The sequence below is a fragment of the Condylostylus longicornis genome, unplaced genomic scaffold (assembly GCF_029603195.1).
Source record: "Condylostylus longicornis isolate FDR11 unplaced genomic scaffold, ASM2960319v2 ptg000004l, whole genome shotgun sequence".
Taxonomy (NCBI): Eukaryota; Metazoa; Arthropoda; class Insecta; order Diptera; family Dolichopodidae; genus Condylostylus; species Condylostylus longicornis.
This window is the reverse complement of record NW_026577973.1, coordinates 5,438,992-5,463,132: the sequence shown is the minus strand read 5'-3', so window position 1 is coordinate 5,463,132 and position 24,141 is coordinate 5,438,992. Positions and strand designations below refer to the sequence as shown.

Sequence of the window (24,141 nt, the reverse complement as noted above, 5' to 3'; positions counted from 1 at the left end):
TGAATTTTTCAAGGTTATAATGTAAATATGAATTTCATTAATTTTAATAAAGAAAGTTCTTGAATGATTATTATTATTATTATTATTTTTTTCTTATGTATAAATAATAATATTTTGTGATAAAATATAAGAGCACACAGAAAGTTCAAAGGGTAAAAAGTAATTAAAATTTATTAAAAAGAAATTATAACTTTAAAGTAAAGAATAATTAATGAGAAACTTGGTAACCTTTTGCATTACTATGCTTTCTTAACGCTTTAATATTTTTTTGCACTATTTTTTCTGTTTGTTTTTCAATTTTGATATGCAAATGAGTATATGAACTTATTTCTTTTTAAGAAGACCAAATCAAATTTACATGTATACTTAAAAATGCTATGGCATAAGCAATGTGGTGATTTTAATTTGTAAGCAAGGCACTAAAAAGTTCAAAAAGAAAAAATGGCAAGATGGCTGAAGTTGAATAATAGTGATGAAATGGAGCCATATGACTTTATTCATTATTGACGTTTATAATATTTGTCAAGTCAGCCATTTTTACTGCAATCACCATTAAATGTACTGATTGTGGACATAAGGACAACGTAAAATATAAGTGAATACATTCTTTCCTTAAATTTATGCTTGAAAATTCACTATTGAAATTTTAAAACATGCAATAATGAGAATAATAATAATGAAAAAAATAATTTTCATAAATCTTTGTTGAAGTAAAAAAATTTTTATTAATTTTTATAACTGAAATTAATTGTAAAAGTATTACACCAGTGAGGTGATGAGAATGTCCATCGCGTCACCTCAAATATTCATGTCTGTCGGACATGCAATGGAAATATTTTCGCACCAGCGGTAGCACTTGTAGATAACATCGAAAATGAAATTATAAAAGGATATACATGAAATATCAAGGTGAAATATAAATTCCTTAAGGCTTGTATTAATTTTAATTGTTTTGATATTTTTAACATCACTTAAAAGTGTCACTGAAAAGATGTGGCAGATTAATAAATTAAACATTTTCTTATGGATTCCCTGAATTCTCCAAAATAATATCTACATATTCGAGAGAAATTTTATATTATCTTTAGCATTTTTAAACATGATTGAGATATTTTTAATAAAACATAAAGGGAAAATACAACAAGAGCAGAATCCAAGCCAAAAAAATTCATTCAACTCAGGAAATTGTCTTGAATTAAAATTAAAATATTAAAGTATTTTAAAAATTATGTTTCTCTTCTACTAAATGATGTAAGCTGTTTCTCTAATTTCAAAATAGGTGCTTAAAATAATAAAATTATTCTTGCATATAATAATCATAATATACTAATTATATGTATATTTGTATGTATAATAAATAAATGTCCTTGTTTTTTTTTTCATTATTAAAATCTTGATAAAATATTAAATTTCTTAATGTCCTCACATTAGCTTCGTAACATTATTACACTTATTATATTATTATATCGTTCGTTTACAATATTACTCGTCGTCATCACTTAGGATAATTTGCATCCTCATTAGAAATGATTCTCATTTTATACTTCAATTCAATGCTAATCTATTCCATTTTATATTATGATAATATTAGAAGGATATTATATAATATATATATTTATATATATTTTAAATACACAACTTAAATGATAACAAGAAAATAAAATAAAAATAAAGGAAAAGAGGAAAAAATTTTTAGAAAAAAAATCAGAGTTTTTCTAATGAACCCTCAATCTGCTGAGCTGTATTTTTGTATCTGCTTCAGAGAAAAACTATCCTTTCCTTCCTTATTTCAATTTCCCTAAAAAATCTACTAATGTTTATGTATACATATATGTATATATATATGAACTTATATACATATATGAGTAAATAACAAAAAACGTCACTTGGTAAAGGTACAAAATTACATTAAAAAAAGTAAGAACAAAAATAACAAGTTTTTAGATTACCTTACCACCTCATTGCATCCTGATCCTGGTCATGTTAAAACACAAAAAAAAAAAAAGACAGTAAAAACAAAAAAATTAAACGAACTCTTGATGTTATCATCATAATCAAAATAAGGACGACACAGAAAAAAATTCTGTTTTTTTTCAGTTCAGTTTTTTCTCTTTCTTTTTTTTATTTTTTTACTGATTTTCATCTACACTAGTATTAAAATGTTAAAGTTGTAAGGTTTCATCCTGAATATATCCTTTTTATTTTTATTCCTGTTTTTGCTGTTTTTTTAATAAATTGTTTTTTATTTTTATATTACATTTTTGTTTTTCAACTCACATTTTATGTTGTGACACGTAAATTGGACGTTTTAACAAAGTGTGCAAATTCCATTTACATTTTCATTTTAAATATATTTTAATATTTAAATAAATAAAAAAGAATAAAAAGAAAATTAAAGTATAGACAAAGCAGAAGAGTAAAGGAATAACAGGAATATAAAAAAAATTAAGGAATATAAAAAGAAATAAAATTCAAAAAAAAGTATGGTTCTTTTAATTGGAGTTGCCATATGACACTTTAAAGATAAATTAAAAATCTTGCTATCATATTGTAAAGGTTTTCATTCTCCAAAGTGACTTTAAGGAGTAAACTAAAAAAAAGAAGAAAAAAAAACAGGAATGAAAGAGAATTTTTTATTTATTGGAAAGAAATGAACTTTACAGCCGAATAATTAAATTTTATTGGACAAACATTTGGGTGAGTTGAAAAACAATAACAATCCGTGAAAGTACGTACAAATGTGAGTTTTTCAATAATTTTCTTAAAACTTCTCAATGCGTTTTAAAATTCTAAAAAAAAATATTTAAAGCGATCCATTTCTTTTATAAATTTTTTCTAATTGAATTTAATTTAAAACCGAATATACATTTTTACCGTAACCGTAATTTACATTTTTGTGCGCAATGTGAGCTTCTTCGTAATACAGAGTAAATTTTCATAAAATTCAATTGTTTAATATAATAATAATACTCCTTCCATTTAACATTACAGAACTATATTAACGGGAAAAAAATCAATTAAATTAGTTAATAATAAAACATTCTTTGGACGAAAACTTTTTCGTTTCCTTAAAAGCCATCTCAGTATTTTATTAATTTTAATTTCCAATCAACATGTCATTTAGAAATAAGTGTACAGAATTATTTGATTTCTACCTAACAGGTATTAATGTTAGAACTTAAATTTTTAAGTATGATGGTTTTATATTAAACTTCTGGTAAGAACAACTAAACAAATAGAATTCTAAGAAATAAACGAAAAGTAAAATACTATTGGAGTCTCAGTTCGTACGTACATTAATTGATAGAATTTTTAAAATTGTGCACTACTGAACAATTTGTTTGAAAATGTTCCATAGAAAAGCTGGTAGAAGGAGTTGATTTTCTTTAAAAATTTTTTTCTGATTAATCAGTATTAATTTTTTTCAAGCTTATGAGTAGATCTCATTAAAAGAATTGAAAAACTCAGACTATTCCAAATACATCCTTTTATATAAAATTGCCTAATCGAGTTTAAATAATTCAAAATTTCAATATTATGTAATATGAACAAGTTTGCTTACGTAATTGCTGTAAAACATAGAATATATGAATGGAATTCTGTTAACAGACTATGTATTTTATTAATGAAGTTCTATGTATGTAAGTACATAAATTCCTTCAAGCTCAGGTATAAAATAACAGGTATAAATATCTAATATTTTATTTTTTCCTTGATTTCCGTATTTTAACAATATTTAATAAGTATATCGTGAGCATAAAATCTTTTTGTATATATCATGAATTAAATGTAATTACATGGTAAAAATTAAAAATTAACTATAAAATTATTCTATTTCTCGATAATATTGCCTTTTATAAATAATTATATTATATTATATACTTATTTATTTTTTGAATATTTTAACCTTGAAGGAATACAATTTATTGCTTAAAGGACTTTGAAAATTATTATGCTTATCATTATTATAATGTTATTATTATTATTATGATACACTAAGGTATAATTAGTCAACGTACATTTTCCATATATATTTTGATATATCAGCAATATGTACGTTAGATAAGAAACATTATTTTCTCTTAATCTCCATTTGTTTTTGGTATTTAATTTTCTGGCAACCTTCAACTTTCAAAGACGCTTAAATGTGTAGTACACACATAGAATGTCGTATTAAACTTATATTTATGTTATTACCGTTATATAAAATATGTTTCATCGTTAATTTTTTTGTTTTTATGCTCTAAGCGGGAGGAGGAAAAGAAAGAAAAAAATTTCCAAATTCGGCGCATCAGTGTATGAAGGAAAATTAAAAACGGCATGACAAACAAAATAAAAATGGAAAAAAAAAATTCTGTAGACTTCAGAGTAACAGATGACATCTTGTGTTCATATGGTTAAATAAGACAAAACAAGAAGACGAGAAATAAAAATGAAAATTATTCATATTCAAAATGAAGAAAATTTATTTTTGGTTCTTCTCACTTCTTTTTATGATCTTCTTTATGATTTAAACGCACTTACATATATACAAAATAAACATATTACATCATCATGTTCTTACATACCTAAATAACGTTATCAGCCTATCTGTCTATATATGTATATACATAATGGGTCTTTTAATTGAAATTCATAACATGTCCATCGAAATAGCCTCGTGATAGGACAATTATAATTTTTCTCAATTTAAGTATTCACAATAATATTCTTGTATTCCGTGCATAATAAAGAACTAACCAAATGTCGAAGCTATCATAAGGTATGTTTTTCTCTTCTTGTTTTCTCTTTTCGTTTGTGTTTTCTTTTTCTCCGTTAATTGAACTATCTGTCTTTTTCTAACCAGAATATTTGAGGTTTAAGATAGAAAAGCACCTACCTCTACATTTATATATCATAGTAATCAGACATAAAGTTATATTTGTATAACATTTTGAATTCGAAAGGAATTTTTTTCTACAGAATCATATTGTAGAAGGAATAAAAAAAAAATTAATACTTGGTAGTTAAGAGATAAAATTATAAGGTAAAAAAGTGAATAATGTTAGCTTTAGAAATTTCCAACCCCCAGTTTTGTATTTAATTTTCAAAAACAAGAGAAAAAAATAACAAAAGTATAATGTAGGAATTTTATTTAAAAAATGAAATTTTATTTGAATTAAGACATTTTAGGATTCCATAATTAACTTTATGTTCTGATTGTTTTTTATTCTAGTATTCGTTGTTCTTTTTGTTTAATTTTGAGAGGGAAGTGAAAGTGGGTTTTTCTAATTTTTCTTTATATAACACTGAAATGAATTATTTAATTAAAGTAAAATAAATTATAAGATGTTGAATTTTTTAACAAGAAAATTTCAATAGATTATTTTAATATTTTTTATATATTTTTCGATTTTTTTTGTAGAATTATAAGATTTTTTTTTTCTATCAAAAAGAAATTCAAATTTTTTTTTTGAAATGTTTTTGTGAAAAATTTTTTTGTCTTCTAGAAAGATTTAACAACAATATTTTTACACACGTGTATTATTAGATGACGCAATAACTTTATAGAAATTTTTAATATTAAAGCACAATTTAAAGGTAGTGCTTGGGGGAAAAATAGCTTTTTATTAAATAATATTAATACAAAATTTCCTCGTCAGAAAAATGATTAAAAAAGATTATTCTGAAACATTGTGTATTTTTCCGTATTAGTAGAGAATTAAATACACAAATTAAAAAAAAAATGTTCTTGCAGATTTTTCGTATACAAAAAAGAAGCAAAGGAAGTAAAATTTCCTTCTTAGGCTGTAAAATCAAAGGGAAATTAAAATTTGTATTAAATCGAAACTTTAAACGTTCTATTTTTATTTTAAATTCAATGTGACAATTGATATTCAAAATAACAACAATAGTTACATGTGTGCTTTTTGAAATTTAAATTTTTTTCATATTTTTTCTTGCTAAACATTTTAACAGCATTTCAACAAAAAATATTTTAATTCATATAAACCAAAATTACTGAACAGTTGAAATGATCATATTATTGTTTCCGAATATCTCAGATACAATCAACTATATAGCCAGCTTGTTAAAGTCAGACTTTTGAGAGAAACCTGCAATTGATGAAAAGAAGCGGAAAGTGCACAATATTTTGGTAATTATTGTTCTCACATGAAGGCCGCAAAATTTTTTTAGAAAATTAGATTAATTTTTACTTTTAACCTGACAATGCCGCTAAGTCTTTTGTTCCGTTTTAAATTTCACACAATTTTGTTTGAGAAAGAGAAGAAAATCTGTTTAAAAAAAGATAAACATATATATGTATAACATAATACTTGAAAATTTTCATTATAATTTTGACCGTGTAGCACCTTTGACCACCTTTAACAAGTTTCGCTGTAATTACTATGAAATTAAATAACAATTTTAGCGTTATTTAAAATTGGCTGATCCCGTTGGCATATTATTAATAGTTTTTGAAACTGGTAGCATTTCTTCATATTCTTAAATATGTATAATATATGAATTACTGAAATAATATGGAAAAATGAAAATTAACGTGCAATTACAATTATTAGTGATCATTTCGCGAGAAAACACTTATATAATTATCCTATAAGTACAAAACCAAAATTATTAATAAATATGCAAAATTTTTAACTTGATATAACTGTAAATGTGTAAATTTAATTTAATAGTTTTCAATTGAACTTGACTTCTATAAGAGAAAAACTTTGCGAATAAGGATTTCTACTTTAAAATACCATCATACGTTAAAGTAAGATAAATAAGAGGTTTATAGGTTTAACTATTGTTAGAAACTATTTTTAATCTCGCTTAATATTGTAAATACTCTAATTATCAAACTTCTGATAGGTACTAGTCTAAATTTAGAAAATTAACAGTTCAGCTTTAAATTATTTAATAAATTCCAAAATTATTTTCTTTTGTTGATCAAAATAATCAATGTAATAATTTAAATTTCACTTAATACTTACTTTTAAAACATACTTCTGCCCTTAATACTAAAACTTTCCTTTTAAATTTTCTATTCCTAATATTACTAACATTGAATTTACTTGTTTTACCTTAGAACAAAAAGTTTAATATTTTTCTCTTTAATAAAATTTTGTCTACTTAAATATATTTTGTGCTTTGCTTTTCTTAAATTTTGTAATTGACTTAAGTGATACCATTAGTTACATAAGTATTATTTGCAACATTTTAATAATACTAATTATTTTTATTTTTATATTCGACCTCCTCCCTTATATATGTATATTTGTATATATTAAAAATTGAATTAAATTTCAGTTTTGCTTTAAAATTTTTATATTTCTTTTTTCTATTTATTTTCCTGTTTTTTTTTTCCATTTTTATTATAATTATGTCCATAGTGTAACATTTTACAAATTCTAATATTCTAAGACTAATTGAAATTTGAAATATATACAATTTATTCTCTTTAATAAAAAAATGTATAAAGGGAAACTAAAAACATTAAAGAATAGAAGAATAGAGAAATTTATAAATTGTATAAAATGAAATAGAATACGTAAATGACATACAAAATACTTATATATAATGTATACTCATTTGCTGATATTGCTCTTGCTATACAATATAATAAAAATTTTGAAGTATTTATATTAGAACACACAACCATTCACAATATATTATGTATATGTATTGTGTAATTGTAAACATTTTGCATAGATAAAACATTTTTATAATAATTTTCATGTCCTTGCTCTAATACTCTGCAAATTTCATTTCTCTAAATTATAAAAATAGAAAAGAAAGAAACCAAAATGAAAAGAAAAACACAGAAAAAAAATATAAAAAGAAAAATAGAAAATGTCCACGCATAACTAACATTAAAACAATAGAAGAAAAAATGAAACATAAAAAAAACCTACCAGGAATCATAGTTAAAAAAGAAAAATAGTGGGGAGGAAAAAAACAGATAAAAAACCAAAGTAAAAAATTTAAAACAATTTAAAAAGACAATCCAAATCATTTATCTTGTTAATGTCCTTCAGAATATTTAAGGACATTACATGAAAACATTTTATTTTTATACGGTTCTTTTTATTGTTATTTTTTTCTGTGTTTGCGCGTTTTATTCACCTGTTTGTTAGTTCAATTACCGGGCTATCTTCGTCTGGCTGTCTATTTTTTTTTTATTAATTTTATTCCATATAAATTTTTTGAATAAAAATATTCAAGGAAAAAAAGAAATTCGCGTCATTCGAAAGGTGATGTAAGAAAAACAAATATGAATTTTAAATTCATATTTGAGAATGAAAATTCAAACGAATAAAGAAAAATAAAAATAGAATAAATATTTTGTAGGTTAGTTTAGTATGGGTACAATAAAAAAATAGAAAAATCCAAGGACTCAATATAAGAATTTTTTCTATTTCATCGGAAAAACATTTGCATAATATGAAAAAAAAAAATTAAAAAACATTTTTGGAATAATAAGAAATATTTAAAATATTATTTAAGAATTTTTGTTTGCCTAACAAAAGCTTTTTTTTTCTTAAATTTAAGATTGCTTCACTTTCTGGACTTGATGATTGAATGATTTAAAATTTAGCAGACTATACTGCTTGCAGAAAATTTCTTGACAATTTTCAAAAATAGTTCTGTCTATTTCCCTTAAATTTTGGAATTTAAATAAGATATTCTACTGTGTTAAAAAAAATTTATAATAGAATCGGAGATCGTTTAATTTAGCATCCAGAATTAAATGTGATTTGAAATTTTAAAAGAAAAAATAAGAATATCAAATAATATTGCTAATTTATCATACAATATATTATATTTCTAATTGAATCTTAAAAATGTACATTAATTCGGAAGGGTATGCTTTAGACCTGCATTATATATTAAATAAGTTGTAATATTTAATAGTATTTATTAATTTAATTAAAATCTCTACATATATAAAATTGTCTCCTAAAAGTTTCGGTGTACAATTGTGAAGGGTAATTAATTCAATTTGATTTTTAGCAAAAAAAAAATACAAAAGAAGTTTTCCATCATGATTTTGTTATTTTTCTAGTTGTTGTTCAAACTTTAAATTTCTCAAAAAACAGGCATTTTGTTATACGTTTTAAATTTCCACACACTTTTTTTAAACTTCTAAAAATGTTTGCCCTAAATTATATAGATAGAAACATTTTTGTGTTTTTTACGTATTTTTTATGTTGTGTTTTCTTTTTGTTTTTAAATAAAAATATATAAAATAAGAGTAACAACTCCATAGGTCTAAAATAAAAAATGAGGGTACAAACACAATTTTATTTTTTTTTTTTTTGTATTAAAAATTAATTCGTTTATGCAATGGCAGTGTTCACAAATTTCAATACATGTTCGTCTCCTGTAAATATGCAATATTTATTTGAACTAAAAATCTAAAGAAGGCAATATTGTAAGTAAAAAAGTAATAGTTTCATGGCAAGAATTTACGAAGAAGTTTTTAGTAATATTTTAATTCATTATGGTTGAGGCTCATTTATAAAATTATTGTTATAATCAACTTCTCACCTTACGAAATGTAAATGTACATGTATTAGTATATCTGTATATACCAACTTGCCAGACTGAATTTAGATTTATTTTTTCGAAATAAAATTTCGTTTTATGTTATTAAAAACCCTGAGCCGAATTGAGATGAATAAATATTATGAATTAAAGTTTTATAGAATAATAAAATGAAGGCATTGTGTTGGTATAAGTGAATGTTGACTAATAAAGGACATTTTAATGCTCTTAAAGGAATATTCTATTTACTGAATTTAAAGAAAAAACTATAATAAAAAAAGATATATACACATACATACAATAAAATAGTATTTAAGGAATTGTAGAATTAGATGGAAAATGAAAATAAAGAAAAGACGCTCTAGTTTTCTTATTTTTCTTTAGTTTTTTTCATGCTTCTTCTACTGTGCCCTTTTAATCGATTATTTGCGTTCTTTCATATTCTAATGTCAGTATGTATGTGAGTGAGTGTGTGTGTATAGGAAAGGTTCAGATAATTATTGTCTTTTGTATAATTTCCTTTTATGCTTTTTTTTTAACTTTTTTATTTTTCTATCACACTTTTTCTTTTCTTTTTCTTATTTTATACTGAAAGAAAATTAAAATACAGGAGGGTAAGGTAGTTATTATTGTTGTCGTCGTCTTCGTTGTCGTTCTTATCATTATCGTTTTTTTCTTCTTTTTTATTTTCACTTAAGAAAATTAAATCGCTCACAATTTCCTTTCTTTTAATAATTTAAAGACTTTCTACTTTATGTTGTTACTATGTGCTTTTTTCCGTTTATGGTTATGGTGATGATCACAAGCCTATTCGCAAGGCATTCAAACATTATGATAATTTTTTATTTTTTTCTAATATACATAATATATGTATAGTAAGTATGAATATTGATATTAGTATAAGTAACATTTAACAATGCTACACAAACCTACAACATAGTAATGTGATTGTATACTTTAATGTCCTGTAATTTATGTAGTTGTATAAAGAACAAAATTTTATTTAAAAAAAAAATTCTTTCTTTTTAATGAAGTTTTAGTGAACAAAATTATTGTTTGTTAAGGACTATTGATAAAAAGAAAATATTTTTAGGTTTGTAGACTCTTTAGGATGCTACTCTTAACAATCTAAATGAGTCATAGCGCAGAATATTATACATAGTTTTGTATTGCTTTGTGATTTTGTTAAACGACGAACACAAGAGTGACCATTACAACAATTACAAGGTTTATTTTTAAAGCGACTGAAGTCTATTTTTATTGAAAATATTAAACATTTCAACGTTTGTGTTTAAAATAAATAAAAATTCTAATATTATGCTTTAATAATTTAGTTAAAACCACAGAATTTTTATTTCAGATATTTATTGCTGGTGAAATAAAATCATTAAGAGGTTACAAGTGTCATATTTTCTTGAGGTAAATATAAAAATCAAAAATTTTTATTTTGTCAACAAACAAATTTCATTATTGAAGTAATTCGTGAGAAAGTGGACGATATTAATTTTCAGAGTTTGAGTAAATAAATCCACATTATATTGAATTTTCGCGAATATTCAGTTTGTATTTGATATTCAGTATGTTACCATTTGGGAACTGGGAAGAATTTACTGAACCAAGAAGAAATAAACCAAGAACAATATTTTGTATTTTCTGTGTATTTTGTATTTTCATAAATACACGTTAGTTTACTTAAAACTTTAACTTTATTGCTGTATAACCGAAGAATAAACAAAATTCAAAAGAAATCACTTAAAAAAATAGTAACATTTAAATAAAATTTGTCAATTTAGTTCAAATACCTACATGAAATTAATCTTACTCTGGGATGGTTAAGAAAAATTATTATTGTCATCTGGTTGCGACTTAATGACTGAATGATTTTATATTTTTCCATTATTTAATAGTTTTAATTTTTCGTATTTTCCTCTAAAGTTAATTGTTATGTTAATTTTATTAGAATAAGTTCTTTTTGTCAAATAAAAGTATTTTAAATAGCTATTTGGAATATTGCAAGAAAATAAATGAAAGCATCAAACTTTATCTAGTGGTTGATGGTTTTACAGCACTGTAATTACAGCACTTTAATTAAAATTTAATTTTAATTTTAAACAAGTAATTTTATTGAAAATTTTTCGAAAAACATTTTGCACTTAAATTTCTTTAGTTTTCTTAATTTTAGGTGTTTCACCAATTGAATATAAAGAAATGGTTATAAAATATTTCTAAAGCAAAAAATTAAATGTTGTAAAAAAAACACAAACATACATACAAAGAATATTTTTATAAAAGATAATATTCTAAAATATTTTTAAAAAATCATTAATATTAAAATATTTTATATACAATTTAGAGTTTTCCTATTAACCATAATCTAAGGACGTTATAAGGGATAAGAAAAGCAGATTAAACGTTATATAGCAAATTCTTTCCTTTTGTTTTTGTTTTTATTAAAAAAAAAAAATATTGAAAAAAGAGAAAAATTTTTTCATAATAATTTTCTTTTCAATGAAGGTATGAGAAAAATTTATTCAAAATCAATTTTCATAAAATATTCATCTTAAGAGGATTTATGCTAATATTACTTTTGTAATATAATATTTTGTTTATATTGCTTATGCTTGAGTATCTACATAAATGTATGTATATGCCTTTTTAAAGTGATAAGTGATAATGGAAAAATTATTACTTTTCTCTTTTTTTAAAGAGCGCGTGTGTGTTGTTGTTGTTCCGAAAAGAAAACAATAAATTTTTGTTCGTATATACTTGTAATACGAATCAATGGAAAAATATAAAATATTAAAATTTTCTTTTGAATTAAAAAAAAATCTAATAAATTCGAAACAAATCGAAAGGTTTGCGAAACAACACATTCTCTAGAATCAAAGGAAATACTTTTTTTTTTATAAAACGTAAATATAGTTACTTAAACTATCCTTATTATCTTAATGGTCAAGTGCGGTACCTATAACTATTTAAGTTATTTAAAATTAATAATTATTGTTTTTGATTTGAAAGTTTTAAAAATAAGAAACTGAATATAGATTGTTTTGATGAGTGATAACTTGAAATGGGAAGGCGGCAGAAATGCACCCTTCTCCGATAAAATACATCCTCTATTATGGTGTGGGAGAACAACTATTTCAAAATTAACAAAAAGAGAACGGACTCAAAGTATAATCTAATTTTGATTACTTTATGTTTGTCATTGTGATGTTTCCCGATACTGTCATGCAAAAGAAGAATGTCTTCAATTTTTCGTGATTTTGGAATTTTTGGTATATTAAGATTTGTTTGTATATAAAATTTTAGTTTTCTATCCGAAAACCATAAAAGTTTGATAAAACTATATTAAGCACTTTTTTTTCCAATTCTGATGGAAATATGCTAAAAATTAAAATTCAGATAAAAATTTTATTTGATATTGGAGTTTAAATTTAAATTATTATTGAAATAAATTTTTATGCTATGTTTATACCCAATGGTATAGTTTTAGATGTGTATGTAACGTACATATGTTATACATACACCTGATTGTGCCACGGGGTATTTTACATGAATATCCAATTGATAATTTTATAAATATTAATTAAATATAAATGTGTTTAAAATACGTAAATAAATTTAAAAACTAATAGTTTAGTTTAATGTACAATAGTTATGAAAATAAAATTATTTAACGATGAATGTGATTTTTCCTAGGGGTTAAATGAGATTTAAATACGAAAAAATGCTAGTGACGAATATATTCTATCTGGTTAACAGGTCAAAAATTTTTTCTGCAATAATAAAATTTACAAAAACAGTGATTAATATATTTTGTATTCCGATATGAATTCATTCATGTTTAATATTTTTTGTTTGCATTGTGGCAAACATGTTCTTCTAATTCAATGGGATTATCTAAAGAGATTTCATTATAAAATAATAAATAAAAAACAACAATATAAAAATTTCTTTTCTTATAATCAAGTTAGAGTGAAAATTTTAATTGTACGTACAAAAAAAGCGATATATGCAGGTTTCCTCTTTTCTATGAGAAATTTACACCTCAAATTCTTAAATTATTTAGATTAAAAGTATTAAAAAGTCTCATACAATTTCTTTGAGCTATTCAATAAACCATTGAATTTACATAGAAATTTTATTTTACTATGGGCGTTACATAAAGTAGATATATAATAATTATTATATCCGTGCGAACGTATGTTCAAAATAATTACTGTTCATCTGTCCGTTTGTCCGTCCCAACTGATCATGGTCAACTCTATTTTTTGCTCGAGCAAAAAATAAAGTTGACCCTGATCATTTTATGTTTTTATTTGTTAAATCTGGGTCATATCACTGTAATTACTAAATGAATAGAATCCTTTGTGTCAAAGCTTTAAAAATTTTTGTCTAAAGTCATAATATTAAGATATCTATGCCAAGATAACACTAACAAAAACTAAAATTTTTATTCCTCAACTATTACAATTGGATTAGATTTGTTAATGGTGACCGTTTTGATTAATAAAAGGCCAATAATAGAAAAAAAAGTTGTTTTATTTTTTAGATAATCTTTTTGTTCTTTTAAAAAATAAAAACTTTTGCTCTTTGAGGTGAGTGTTCTTTTCTTGGAACATTTTTTCTTTGATCATATTAAAAATCTTTTGTAAGTACTTTTCTTTTTAGTTTTAGATTTTCATTTTCAAAATTTATTTTCGTTTTAAGGTATATTGTCCTTGAAGAATACTTTTTATAATGTTTTTGTTTTTCTTTTTTTGAAAAATAAAATTGTATATAGATTAAATTTATAAAATGCTTGATTGTTATGGTTAACCTTGAAGTATACATTAAAATTTTATCCTCTACAAATAAAATCAAATTAAACACAAAAATATTATAAAATGGTTTCTTATAATAAAACTTTAATGTACAAATATTTGAAAAAGATTTAATATTTTTTTTAGACGAAAAGGAATAAGAACTGTTGGTTACAAAAAATTATTTTCAAAAATCGATTATTTTTACATTTAGAAAAATTTATATTACGAGTATAAAAATGATGTGTATTTGTCACATAATTAAGTTTAATTAACTTACCTATAACGGTGAGATTCACTTTAACATTTCGAGTTGGTGAATTACGAAAATCTACTCTACATCTATATAATCCTTCATCTGTTAATTTGACATTATCTACTTTTAGTTGTGCTGGATGTGATGTGCTACTAAAATATGCTCTTTGGCCAAATGCTGACGGAGATGACCATAATTTTGCCTGACCAAATTGCCGACCTCTAACATCAAAACTGTAATTTAAAATAAATTTTTGTTTTATAAATACAGACTGTTTTCAAAATCTTTTATATTGAATTAGTTTAATTGTTACAAATTTAATAAATTTCTTAAATCTTTCATATAAAATAAATTTTTTATGTTTGTCATTTTAGGGCTCCTCATACTTATATATAACTTTGTGATAAATCAAAATTTTGCAACTATGTTGCGCATATTTTATAACAGTAAAAAAATAACAACGATACAAGTAAGTAATGACGAAGAAAACCCAAAAAGCATCTAATCAGGGAAATTTTGTAATTTGATCATAATTTTCTTAATTAATGTCAGTTACAAGAATTTTTTCAAAGTTCAATAATATTTCAAAAGACAAAATTAATTTAACCTAGTATTTGTTATGACATATTTAAATTTACATAATAAAATTTTATGAAAAAAAATTCTTTATCAAAAATTAAGAAAATATTAATCCAAGTGAAAAGATCAAAAAATTTGCAAAGTTTTTTATTTCCTGAAAATTTCAGTGAGCTTGAAGAAAAATAGATTTTAAAATTGAATTTATCGTTCATTTTGGGTTTTTGATAATTAAAATTTGTGTATTTACAATGTACATAATATTAAGTAAAATATTAATTTCGCCGGGTTTTATGCAATTTTTTTTTAATATTTTTGTTTTTCTTAAAATTTTTTATTAAATTTTCATAAATTTTATGCTTTATTAGAGTGTTCTATTGTTGTAAGAAAATTGCTTTTTAAAAACAATATTGTTATACAAGCGATCCATAAATTGTTGCCCCTCTCTCTTCTTCTTATTCTTTCTCTTTCCATCTCGATTTTTGTTATTTAGAATAACAATATTCAAAATTAATTTTCTTTTCTCTTCTCGTAACAATAACGATAATAACTTTCTTTTACGATCATTTGTTTTGAATTTCAATAATATGGGAAGGAGATTTTTTCTCAAGATGTGATTTTCAAAATAAAAATTTAAGTTTTACTTTTTTTTATTTTATTTTTTTTTGTATAAGAGCATTTAAGAGTTTTTTTTTACTAAATAAAGAGGAAAAGTTATTTCAAAGAGTTCATTTAAGTAAATAAGTGAAAACTTATTTAACTTTTTTAATAATATTTAGGAAAACATAAAATAAACACAGTAAAAAAAAAAACTTTTTAATATTCAAGACTGTAAATAAGTTTAATAACGATTGTTATGCATAAAAATTTTTATTTTTGGTTAAAATAATTTGCAAAAATAAGGAAAATAACAAAGAGGAAAATGCGAGATGACAAAATAGATTTTTGAAAAGCTATTTTGTTTTTTTATTGAAAAAGTTTTGTGTTTAAAAAACGAAATCTTTTTATTTTAGTTACAACTTGAGTACACAGAGAATTCGTTACGAACACTTTTTCAGTACATGTAATTGAAAGTTTTCTTTTAGTAAATTTCAGGAGAACATTAAACTTTTTTAATGGACACAAGCTTAAAAACAATATCAGAAATACGAGTATCTAAATTTTCAATGTTCTTTAAATTTGAATTAAATATTTTTTTTTTTGTTAAATTTTGAATTGATTTTAAAATACATTGATTGCTCAAGCCATATGTACATAAGTGAGTTAAATATGATAACAGAATAATGTTGTTACCAAATATAGGAAATTGTAGCTTAAATATTTTGTAGAATTTAAAGCTAAAGGATTATAAAAATATTCGTTTTTATAAATGTGCTTATGTTACATAATTGTTCTAAAGCCAAACAGGAAGTCTGGAACTCGATAATATTACCGAATTAAGGTTAAAGAACGAATATGGATGAATAAAAAACAAAAAGCAGTAATTTTCAATTAATTATTTTAGCAGAGTTATTGTGTTTAGAATTTGATTTTCCTGTTTTCAAAATTTCCCTCACATTTAATTTGTTAATTTGATTTTCCTGTTTTCAAAATTTCCTTCACATTCAAATTGTTTTTTCTTAAAAATTTAATCCATAAACTAAGAAGTTTAAAATTTCAGTCGATATTTTGTTGCATTAAATTTAAATTACATTTTTACTGTACATACAAATACCTAAATACCTAAAATACAAGGAGTAATAAAGCCAATTACGTATAAAGCAAAAAAATAAATAATTTGATTTTATATTCAATTTTAGGAATTTATTATGAAATTAAAGAATCATTGAGTTATTCTAATATTCTCTTTAAAAACTATATAATAAAAATTTAAATTTGATCGTTACGCCATAATTTCAATTAAAATTATTGAAGTATATGTGCATAAAATAAGTACCTACATTATATAATATCATCTTTGCTCTCCTGTCTTATTTTTTTTCGAAAAGAGACTCCCTTAGCTTAAATAATGCAAGGGTTTTGTAAGTTATTTTATTAATTTCTTTTTATAATACACAAAGGTTTTATTAAAGAAAATATAATACATCATCATAATAAGATAATGTAAGTTCTTATAATACACTTTAATGAAATTGTTTGTACTTTCACATTGTTATTTACTCATGTTTATGCATGCTATTCAAATTACATACATTTTCTCGTAGTATGAGTAATACATATTGAATATAGAACAAAATATAATTGGAGTGAAAAGTAAAGAGAAAATTCTACCAAAGTTATATGGGTAAAATTTAATAACGAATATTGCTACAAGGTTCGTATAAAAAAAATGTAATGAAAAAAAAATAAAAAAAAAACATTATGAAAATATTTTGAGTACAATATTTTTTTGTTATTCAGGTAATAAACCATTATCGCAAGGCATAACTACATTTTCTATACTAAAATTTGTTTTCAAAATAAATTTTAACTTAAACTTTAAATAAATTATTGGTTGAGAGTAAGATGATTTCAGTACCTCAGTTTTCAAGACAATCTCTTATTATTATTTTAAATGAAATTATCTTGAAGAGTGATGACCTCGTTTGCGCATAATTGCCAATTCATAACCGAACTTCAGTCTAAAAGAGTTTAATAAGAATAAGTGCAGTCTAAAAGAGTTTTGTTGAAAAACTCTTTTAGACTGTTCTTTTAAACTGCACTTACTTTGTCTTAAAAGAGAATTTGTTCAAAATTTAAGCTTTGAAGTTTTTGTTTATGTTCATTTTCAAACAAGCAGTCGAGATACTCCAACGGCTTTTATCAAACATAAAAGCCCTAATAATCAATTTGCTTGTGTAAATTTTCAAACCTAATCCCTGAATAATTTTTGAGATATTGCCAAATAACTTTTGGAGTTGTAAGGCAATTATCATAAACGCTTATATGATAATCTCAACAACTCAACGAATACGCAGCTGCCAGTCTACCGTACTTGTTTTTGCAAAATTTCAGTATCTTCCAAATATCTTTGAAACCACTGAACCTACATTTTATTTTCGAGTTGTCGTGTACTCGAACGGACGGATATATCTAAATGAACGCCAAATTTTTCGCTGAGTAAGCCTGCATATACGGGGATGATGCAGTAATCAGTGACGTAACATATACCATAATTTAGGGCATCAAAAATTAGTAAAATTTTTGTTGAGAGCTAGGTATCAAATCTCAACGATGTCCGAGGTACAGGGGTTTTAAATAATTTTCATGAAACTTCTACTTGGCAAAGTTTTTTTGCTTATAACGTAACTTGCCTACTGAAAAAGATTGACTGGTCCGTTTGAATGGTCTAGCACAGGAGCAAAATATTACTTGGGTTTTTATTTCATGTATTTTCGGAATACGAATCATTCGCATTCCAACTTTAGAGAAAATCTGCATGAGGTGAAACAAGTCAATACTTCTTAAATACTAAATCTACTACATTCAATTAAGAACTAAATTCATCAATTTTCTTTTGAAACACTAATTTTTACATTATGATATTTTTCTTATTTACTTAAACAATTTATTTGTTGACAAATGCTTTGAATATTTATGAAAGTTTATGTATAATTTTATCTAGATACTTAATTGATTTATATGAATGGATAACATCAATGTTAGAAAAACTTTTCTTGTAAACAGATATCCCCTATGCTATATGTATCTGTACATATTATATGTGTTTACTAGAAGAAATTGAGCAAAATGAGAGTGAAATTTATGAATGAGAAAATAAACATAATTTTCTTATACTTAAAGGTGAATGAAGACCTGAAATGTAAGAGTAAAAAGACCTGAAGATGTAAGAGTAATGCATGTAATTTTCTATCATTTTTATTTTCTATTATTTCTCATTCATTTAACTCCTTAATCATCAATAGCATTACTCTTCAATTTTATTTCTATCTTTTATATTCTATATTAGAATTAAAATTTAGATAATACAAGGTTGGTAAAATGAATTTTCACACCTACACGACTCCTTTCTACCTACACATGTACGTGTTTTATATAATATAATCATGTAATCTATAGGAATATATAAATAAATTCATGTTTATATTACAGTAGATTATATTAAATATAGATGATACTGGTGTAAAGATAAAGAAATTTATCTTAACTTAAAAAAATAAATAAAAAACAAACAGAGTAAAAAATAGAAACCTGTATAGAGAACGTGTATTCGTAACCGAGCAAACCAAAAACAAATACGTTTACCAAGAGAAAAGATGAGGAGATACACTCATATATATATATTGAATTTATGGAAAGCACCAAAACGCTTTCCTTCTGAAGTGTATTTCTCCTTTTTATTTACGAATTTTGTGGTGTGTTGGAGTTTTTGAAAAGCAAACTCAACTGCACATAAAATATAAATTTAATTTCAAAGTATAAAAAGAGGATAACAGGCAAAACAATTTAATAAAAGTTTATTTTCGGAAATATTTAATAAGCATATCTATGAACCATCTCCGTAAAAATTCCGACACATTCATACCAGTGACTTGTGGTTGAGGTTCAAATTTCGATATTGTGGGAAATTCAAGAACTACTCGTATTGATAGTTTTATTTCTATTCAATCAATAATATTAATTATAATAAAATTTCACATTCCGTGTAGCAAAATTACTACAATTATGGTAAAATAGTAAAGTACTCATGTAAAAATAAATTTTACACAATATTTTCTGAACGAAATTCTATTTATATAGGTGTTATAAAATTTATAATGCGTCCATATAAATATGAAAACTTATAAATGAATCTTGTCATTTTATCAGAACAAGATAATCAGCTATATGTAGGTAAATATACTGATGAAGGAAGAGGGAAGAACAACATAAAAAAGAAAATAATATAAAATTATTTCCCCCTTGAAAGGATTTTTATAGTTCAAGATTTTTGTTTTTGTGTTTTTCATGTTGCTCGTAGCCTCATTTTATATATACCATTCATTCTTTAAATCTTCATTCAGATTAAAAAATATGTTCATATAATATATTAATACAATTTTTTTTTGTCGTTTTATCTTGATATAGCCCAAAAATGATGATTACTTAGGATAATAGAATTGCTTTAATATTAGGTATCCTTTTTTTGTATACAATCTTGAGCTAAGTAAATAACGATGAAGAAAAATTGTTATCAGAAGATATTACTTACGATCCACATGGGAAGAAAAGAATTCTATTTTTTTTTTATAAATTCAATGTTCATGTTAGCAACTATCTGTGAACGATTTTTGCTGAATACTCCATTTATATTATATAGAATATAATTTTCATCCTATAAAGAAAGGAATGTTATTTCAAAAATAATGTAAATAATTTATCCAGTTAAAATCATAAAAATAATAGGAGCAGGAACGATGCTTATTTTTTAAATCATAGAAAAAGATGCAGTAAAAAGAAAATGCAGCCATATTAAAAATATTTTATGGTGTGAAACCATAATTAAAAAACAATATTTTTAAAAATATTTTTAAGAAGATTTTTTATAACAATTTGTCTTAAATTGGCTTTTGAACTAATTTTTGAAGAATTGAGATCATTGCGTGTGTATACAAGGTAATTATAAATTTATTCACCTTCATTTTGATTTTGAATTTTTCAACAAAAAATTCAAATGTGTTTTACGATATGAATCAATAGTGAATAGTCGGTATAATTATAACAGAATTTTTTAATAACAGTAAGTAGTTAAAATTATTTCCTTTGAAAACTGCTTTAAATTAAAAAAAAATTTAGTTTAATTACGAAAATTTACATTAATAAAATTTAAGTTTAGAAGAGCCTAAAAGCATTGGCTGAGCTTTTCCGAGGTAATAAACAAAATTCTAAAAAAAGAAAATTCGATATTGTAGTTTACTTAATTAGTCAATCTATAAATTTCGTTTGCTAACTTGTCATTGAGTCAATTGTTTGAGCCAATTCATTTCCATTTGAAATATTTCGTTACCTCGATTTTATTTTTTACATTTAAACAAAATTTTGAATGTAAAAAATAAAATCGATTAAATCACAGATTTATTTATTGTAGTTGTAATAAACACATTCAAGTAAATTCATTAAATTATTTTAAATAACTAAAAATCGCAGATATACGCCTCTCTTATAGGCCTTTAAAATTTCAATTGAAAATATTCTTGTGTATAATATTAACATTAAAATTATGAAAGTTGTTTTGTATGAAAAAGTTGAAGTGTTTCAGTTAAAATAATAAATAAATTAATATAATTTTAATTCGTGCGGGATTAATTTTTATATAGTCATAATTAATAACTTTAAAACGAACTATCTCTGAATTTAATTTTTAAGAAAATATTTACTAACGTACACGGATTATACCCATATACGTGTATTATATGTTCAAAATATATTCTAGTACATGTACATTAAATAAATTTTCCAAATATCTGCGTTTTAAAATACAGAAAATCAATATTTTCCACTTTTTTACTGTACATATGTATGCGATTGTGAATCTCTATTCTTTAGGTTGAATAAATTTTCGTATACAAAGAACATTTTGTTCCTTATATAATAGTGTATAATTCAGTAATATCTGTTTCCCAAAGGGTCGCTCTAATTAAAAACGCAATTTATATTCTTCTACTTTACATACGATCTACTTGCACGTATTTGAAATTTGAATCTAATAAACAATTTCCCATATTTATTCTATCTACTCGTACTACAAAAATATTTCTAGGTGATAAGAATCACCAGTGAAAATAAATAATATTATATACTATACAATCATTTGCGTATATGTATGTAGATGCGAATATTATTTTTGTAACACGTAAATGCACGAATATTGTGTAAATATAATATGTGAACGCACATGTACATATGAAAGTAAATTAATTGATTCTAAATGTGTATCCTTTTTATGTGAAGGAAACAATTCTGTAAAATTTATAGCCCACAACGGTGACAACTTGTTTTACCAAAATACCCTAAAAATAAAAACAAAAAATGAAAGAGAGAAATAAACCAGACATATTGTGAAAGAAAAATAATTTGTTTCCAGTTATTCACATGTCCTTAAATTTGAATTTTAGCGTTTTGGTATGTGTTTGTGTGTGTATGTATTTTTTTGATTTGAAATTGAATATTAAATTGTGAAGAAGTTTCGTATTAAAAACAAATTGAGATTTTTGCTTTCTTTTTGTTCTATTTTCTTTGCTTTTCCACAACAATAAGTTTTGAGATTCAAGATTTAACATTTGTGCCTCCCTTATCAGAATCACACGATCAAAGAAAAAATCTTAACAGATCTCATTTTTTTTTCTTTTCTAGACTTTGGTATAAAGAAAATGCTACAGGTCGCATATAAGTATTTTCTTTAACTACATTAACGTTCAAAGTTATTACTTTCATGTTTATGTTGAAATAATTTTTACTGCGGGTTAATTTTTTCTCACATGAGTTAGAAAAGATAATCTGAAAATATTTGGTTTAAAAGAAAAAAAAAAGGAACTAATAAATTTTAAGTAAAGTGAAGATGTCAGTTAAGAGTTTGAGAATTTTTAGAAAATTTGTGAGAAAATTTTAATTGACCTTTTCGTATTCAATTTTCACGTCGACTGCGAAAGAAATTTTTTGAAATTATTTTTTTTTTATTGAACCTTTTCTTTCACATCTTAACTTGTTTTATACTAAAACATATAGTTTTCAAGTATTTTATATAGTTCCTATACAGATTTGTATTTATAAATTAATTGAAATCAGCTGGAGAAAATATTTCGATGCTGACATGTCTTATACTCTTAAAATTCTTTTTTACAAAAATTCCTCGATTAATTTTTGATATTTAAAATTCAAAATCAAAATTTATCTTTCAATTATTTGAGCTTCGATCTCGAATATTGAATTCTAATACGATTTGAGCTTTCATATTGCACTTACAGTACACATTTGAAATAAATGCATTGTTTCGCTTGCATTATAGATAGAAACTATTTGAAGTAGTTCTGCATAAACACATATATATAGGATTAAATGAATGTACATATTATCATTAAATATTATTAATGACAAAACTAAAACAAATTTCAAATTATTCAAGATTCACAACAGAAGATGGTATATACAATATATATATATATACAAACTACATGCATTTATATCAAACTTGTTATAGATTGTACTTGTTTTTCATTTAACCAAAAAATTTTAGAAGGTCGCTTGTAAATTTTCCTCATCAACGTTAAGTTTTTGGTTATGAAAAATTTTTTTTACATTATGTACACAATAAGTGTACATATTTACACGATAAGTGTATACAATATGTTAGTTGATTCGGCTTACACATTCATAATCTGTTAACATATATATTTATATATACGTATGTAAAAAATTATGCCATTGCATACATTACATTATTTGCATTTTTCAGGGCCACAAAAATTAGTTTATTGTTGGAAATAATTGCTTCGTATTGAGGTTATATAATATATAGGACTATGTATTAAAAATTCAGTTTATTTCATTTTAGGGCATTTTCGAATAACAGTTATTGTAAAAATATCGATGTAGGCAATATAATAGTTTGATTGTTACGTAATACTGTTATGTAAAATATTTTGAAAGAGTTCATTTTGCAAATATTTTTTTATATATGAGAATATATCTAAGTACTTTAAAGAATTTTCTAATAGATTATGCAACCTTTAAGTAAATTTTAAATAAAAGAAATGGTTTTGGCAATTAACACTTACACAAAAATTTATTGTTTGCAAATAATTTAAATTTAAAATTTACTCGATTGAAAACATTTGGAAAAGGAAAATATAAAAGTTATTAAAATTACAATGTTATGAAACCTAGAAATTGCTCTTTAAAAAGTATATATTGAGAAATAGGAAGAACAGATTGGTTTCCTTTACAGAGCAATGAAAATACTTAAAGCTCTCGTTTAAATCTATAAATATGGCC

General features: G+C 23.5%; 1 protein-coding gene across 1 annotated transcript in view; it reads right to left on the bottom strand.

Moving 5' to 3' along the window:
- LOC129612662 (protein turtle homolog A) overlaps positions 1-24,141 on the bottom strand; it is a 116,745-nt gene that overhangs the window by 81,712 nt on the left and 10,892 nt on the right. The window contains exon 3 of the mRNA XM_055526373.1: positions 14,620-14,828. Within this exon, the coding sequence (XP_055382348.1) occupies positions 14,620-14,828 (209 nt within the window). The remainder of the gene's footprint in view (positions 1-14,619; positions 14,829-24,141) is intronic.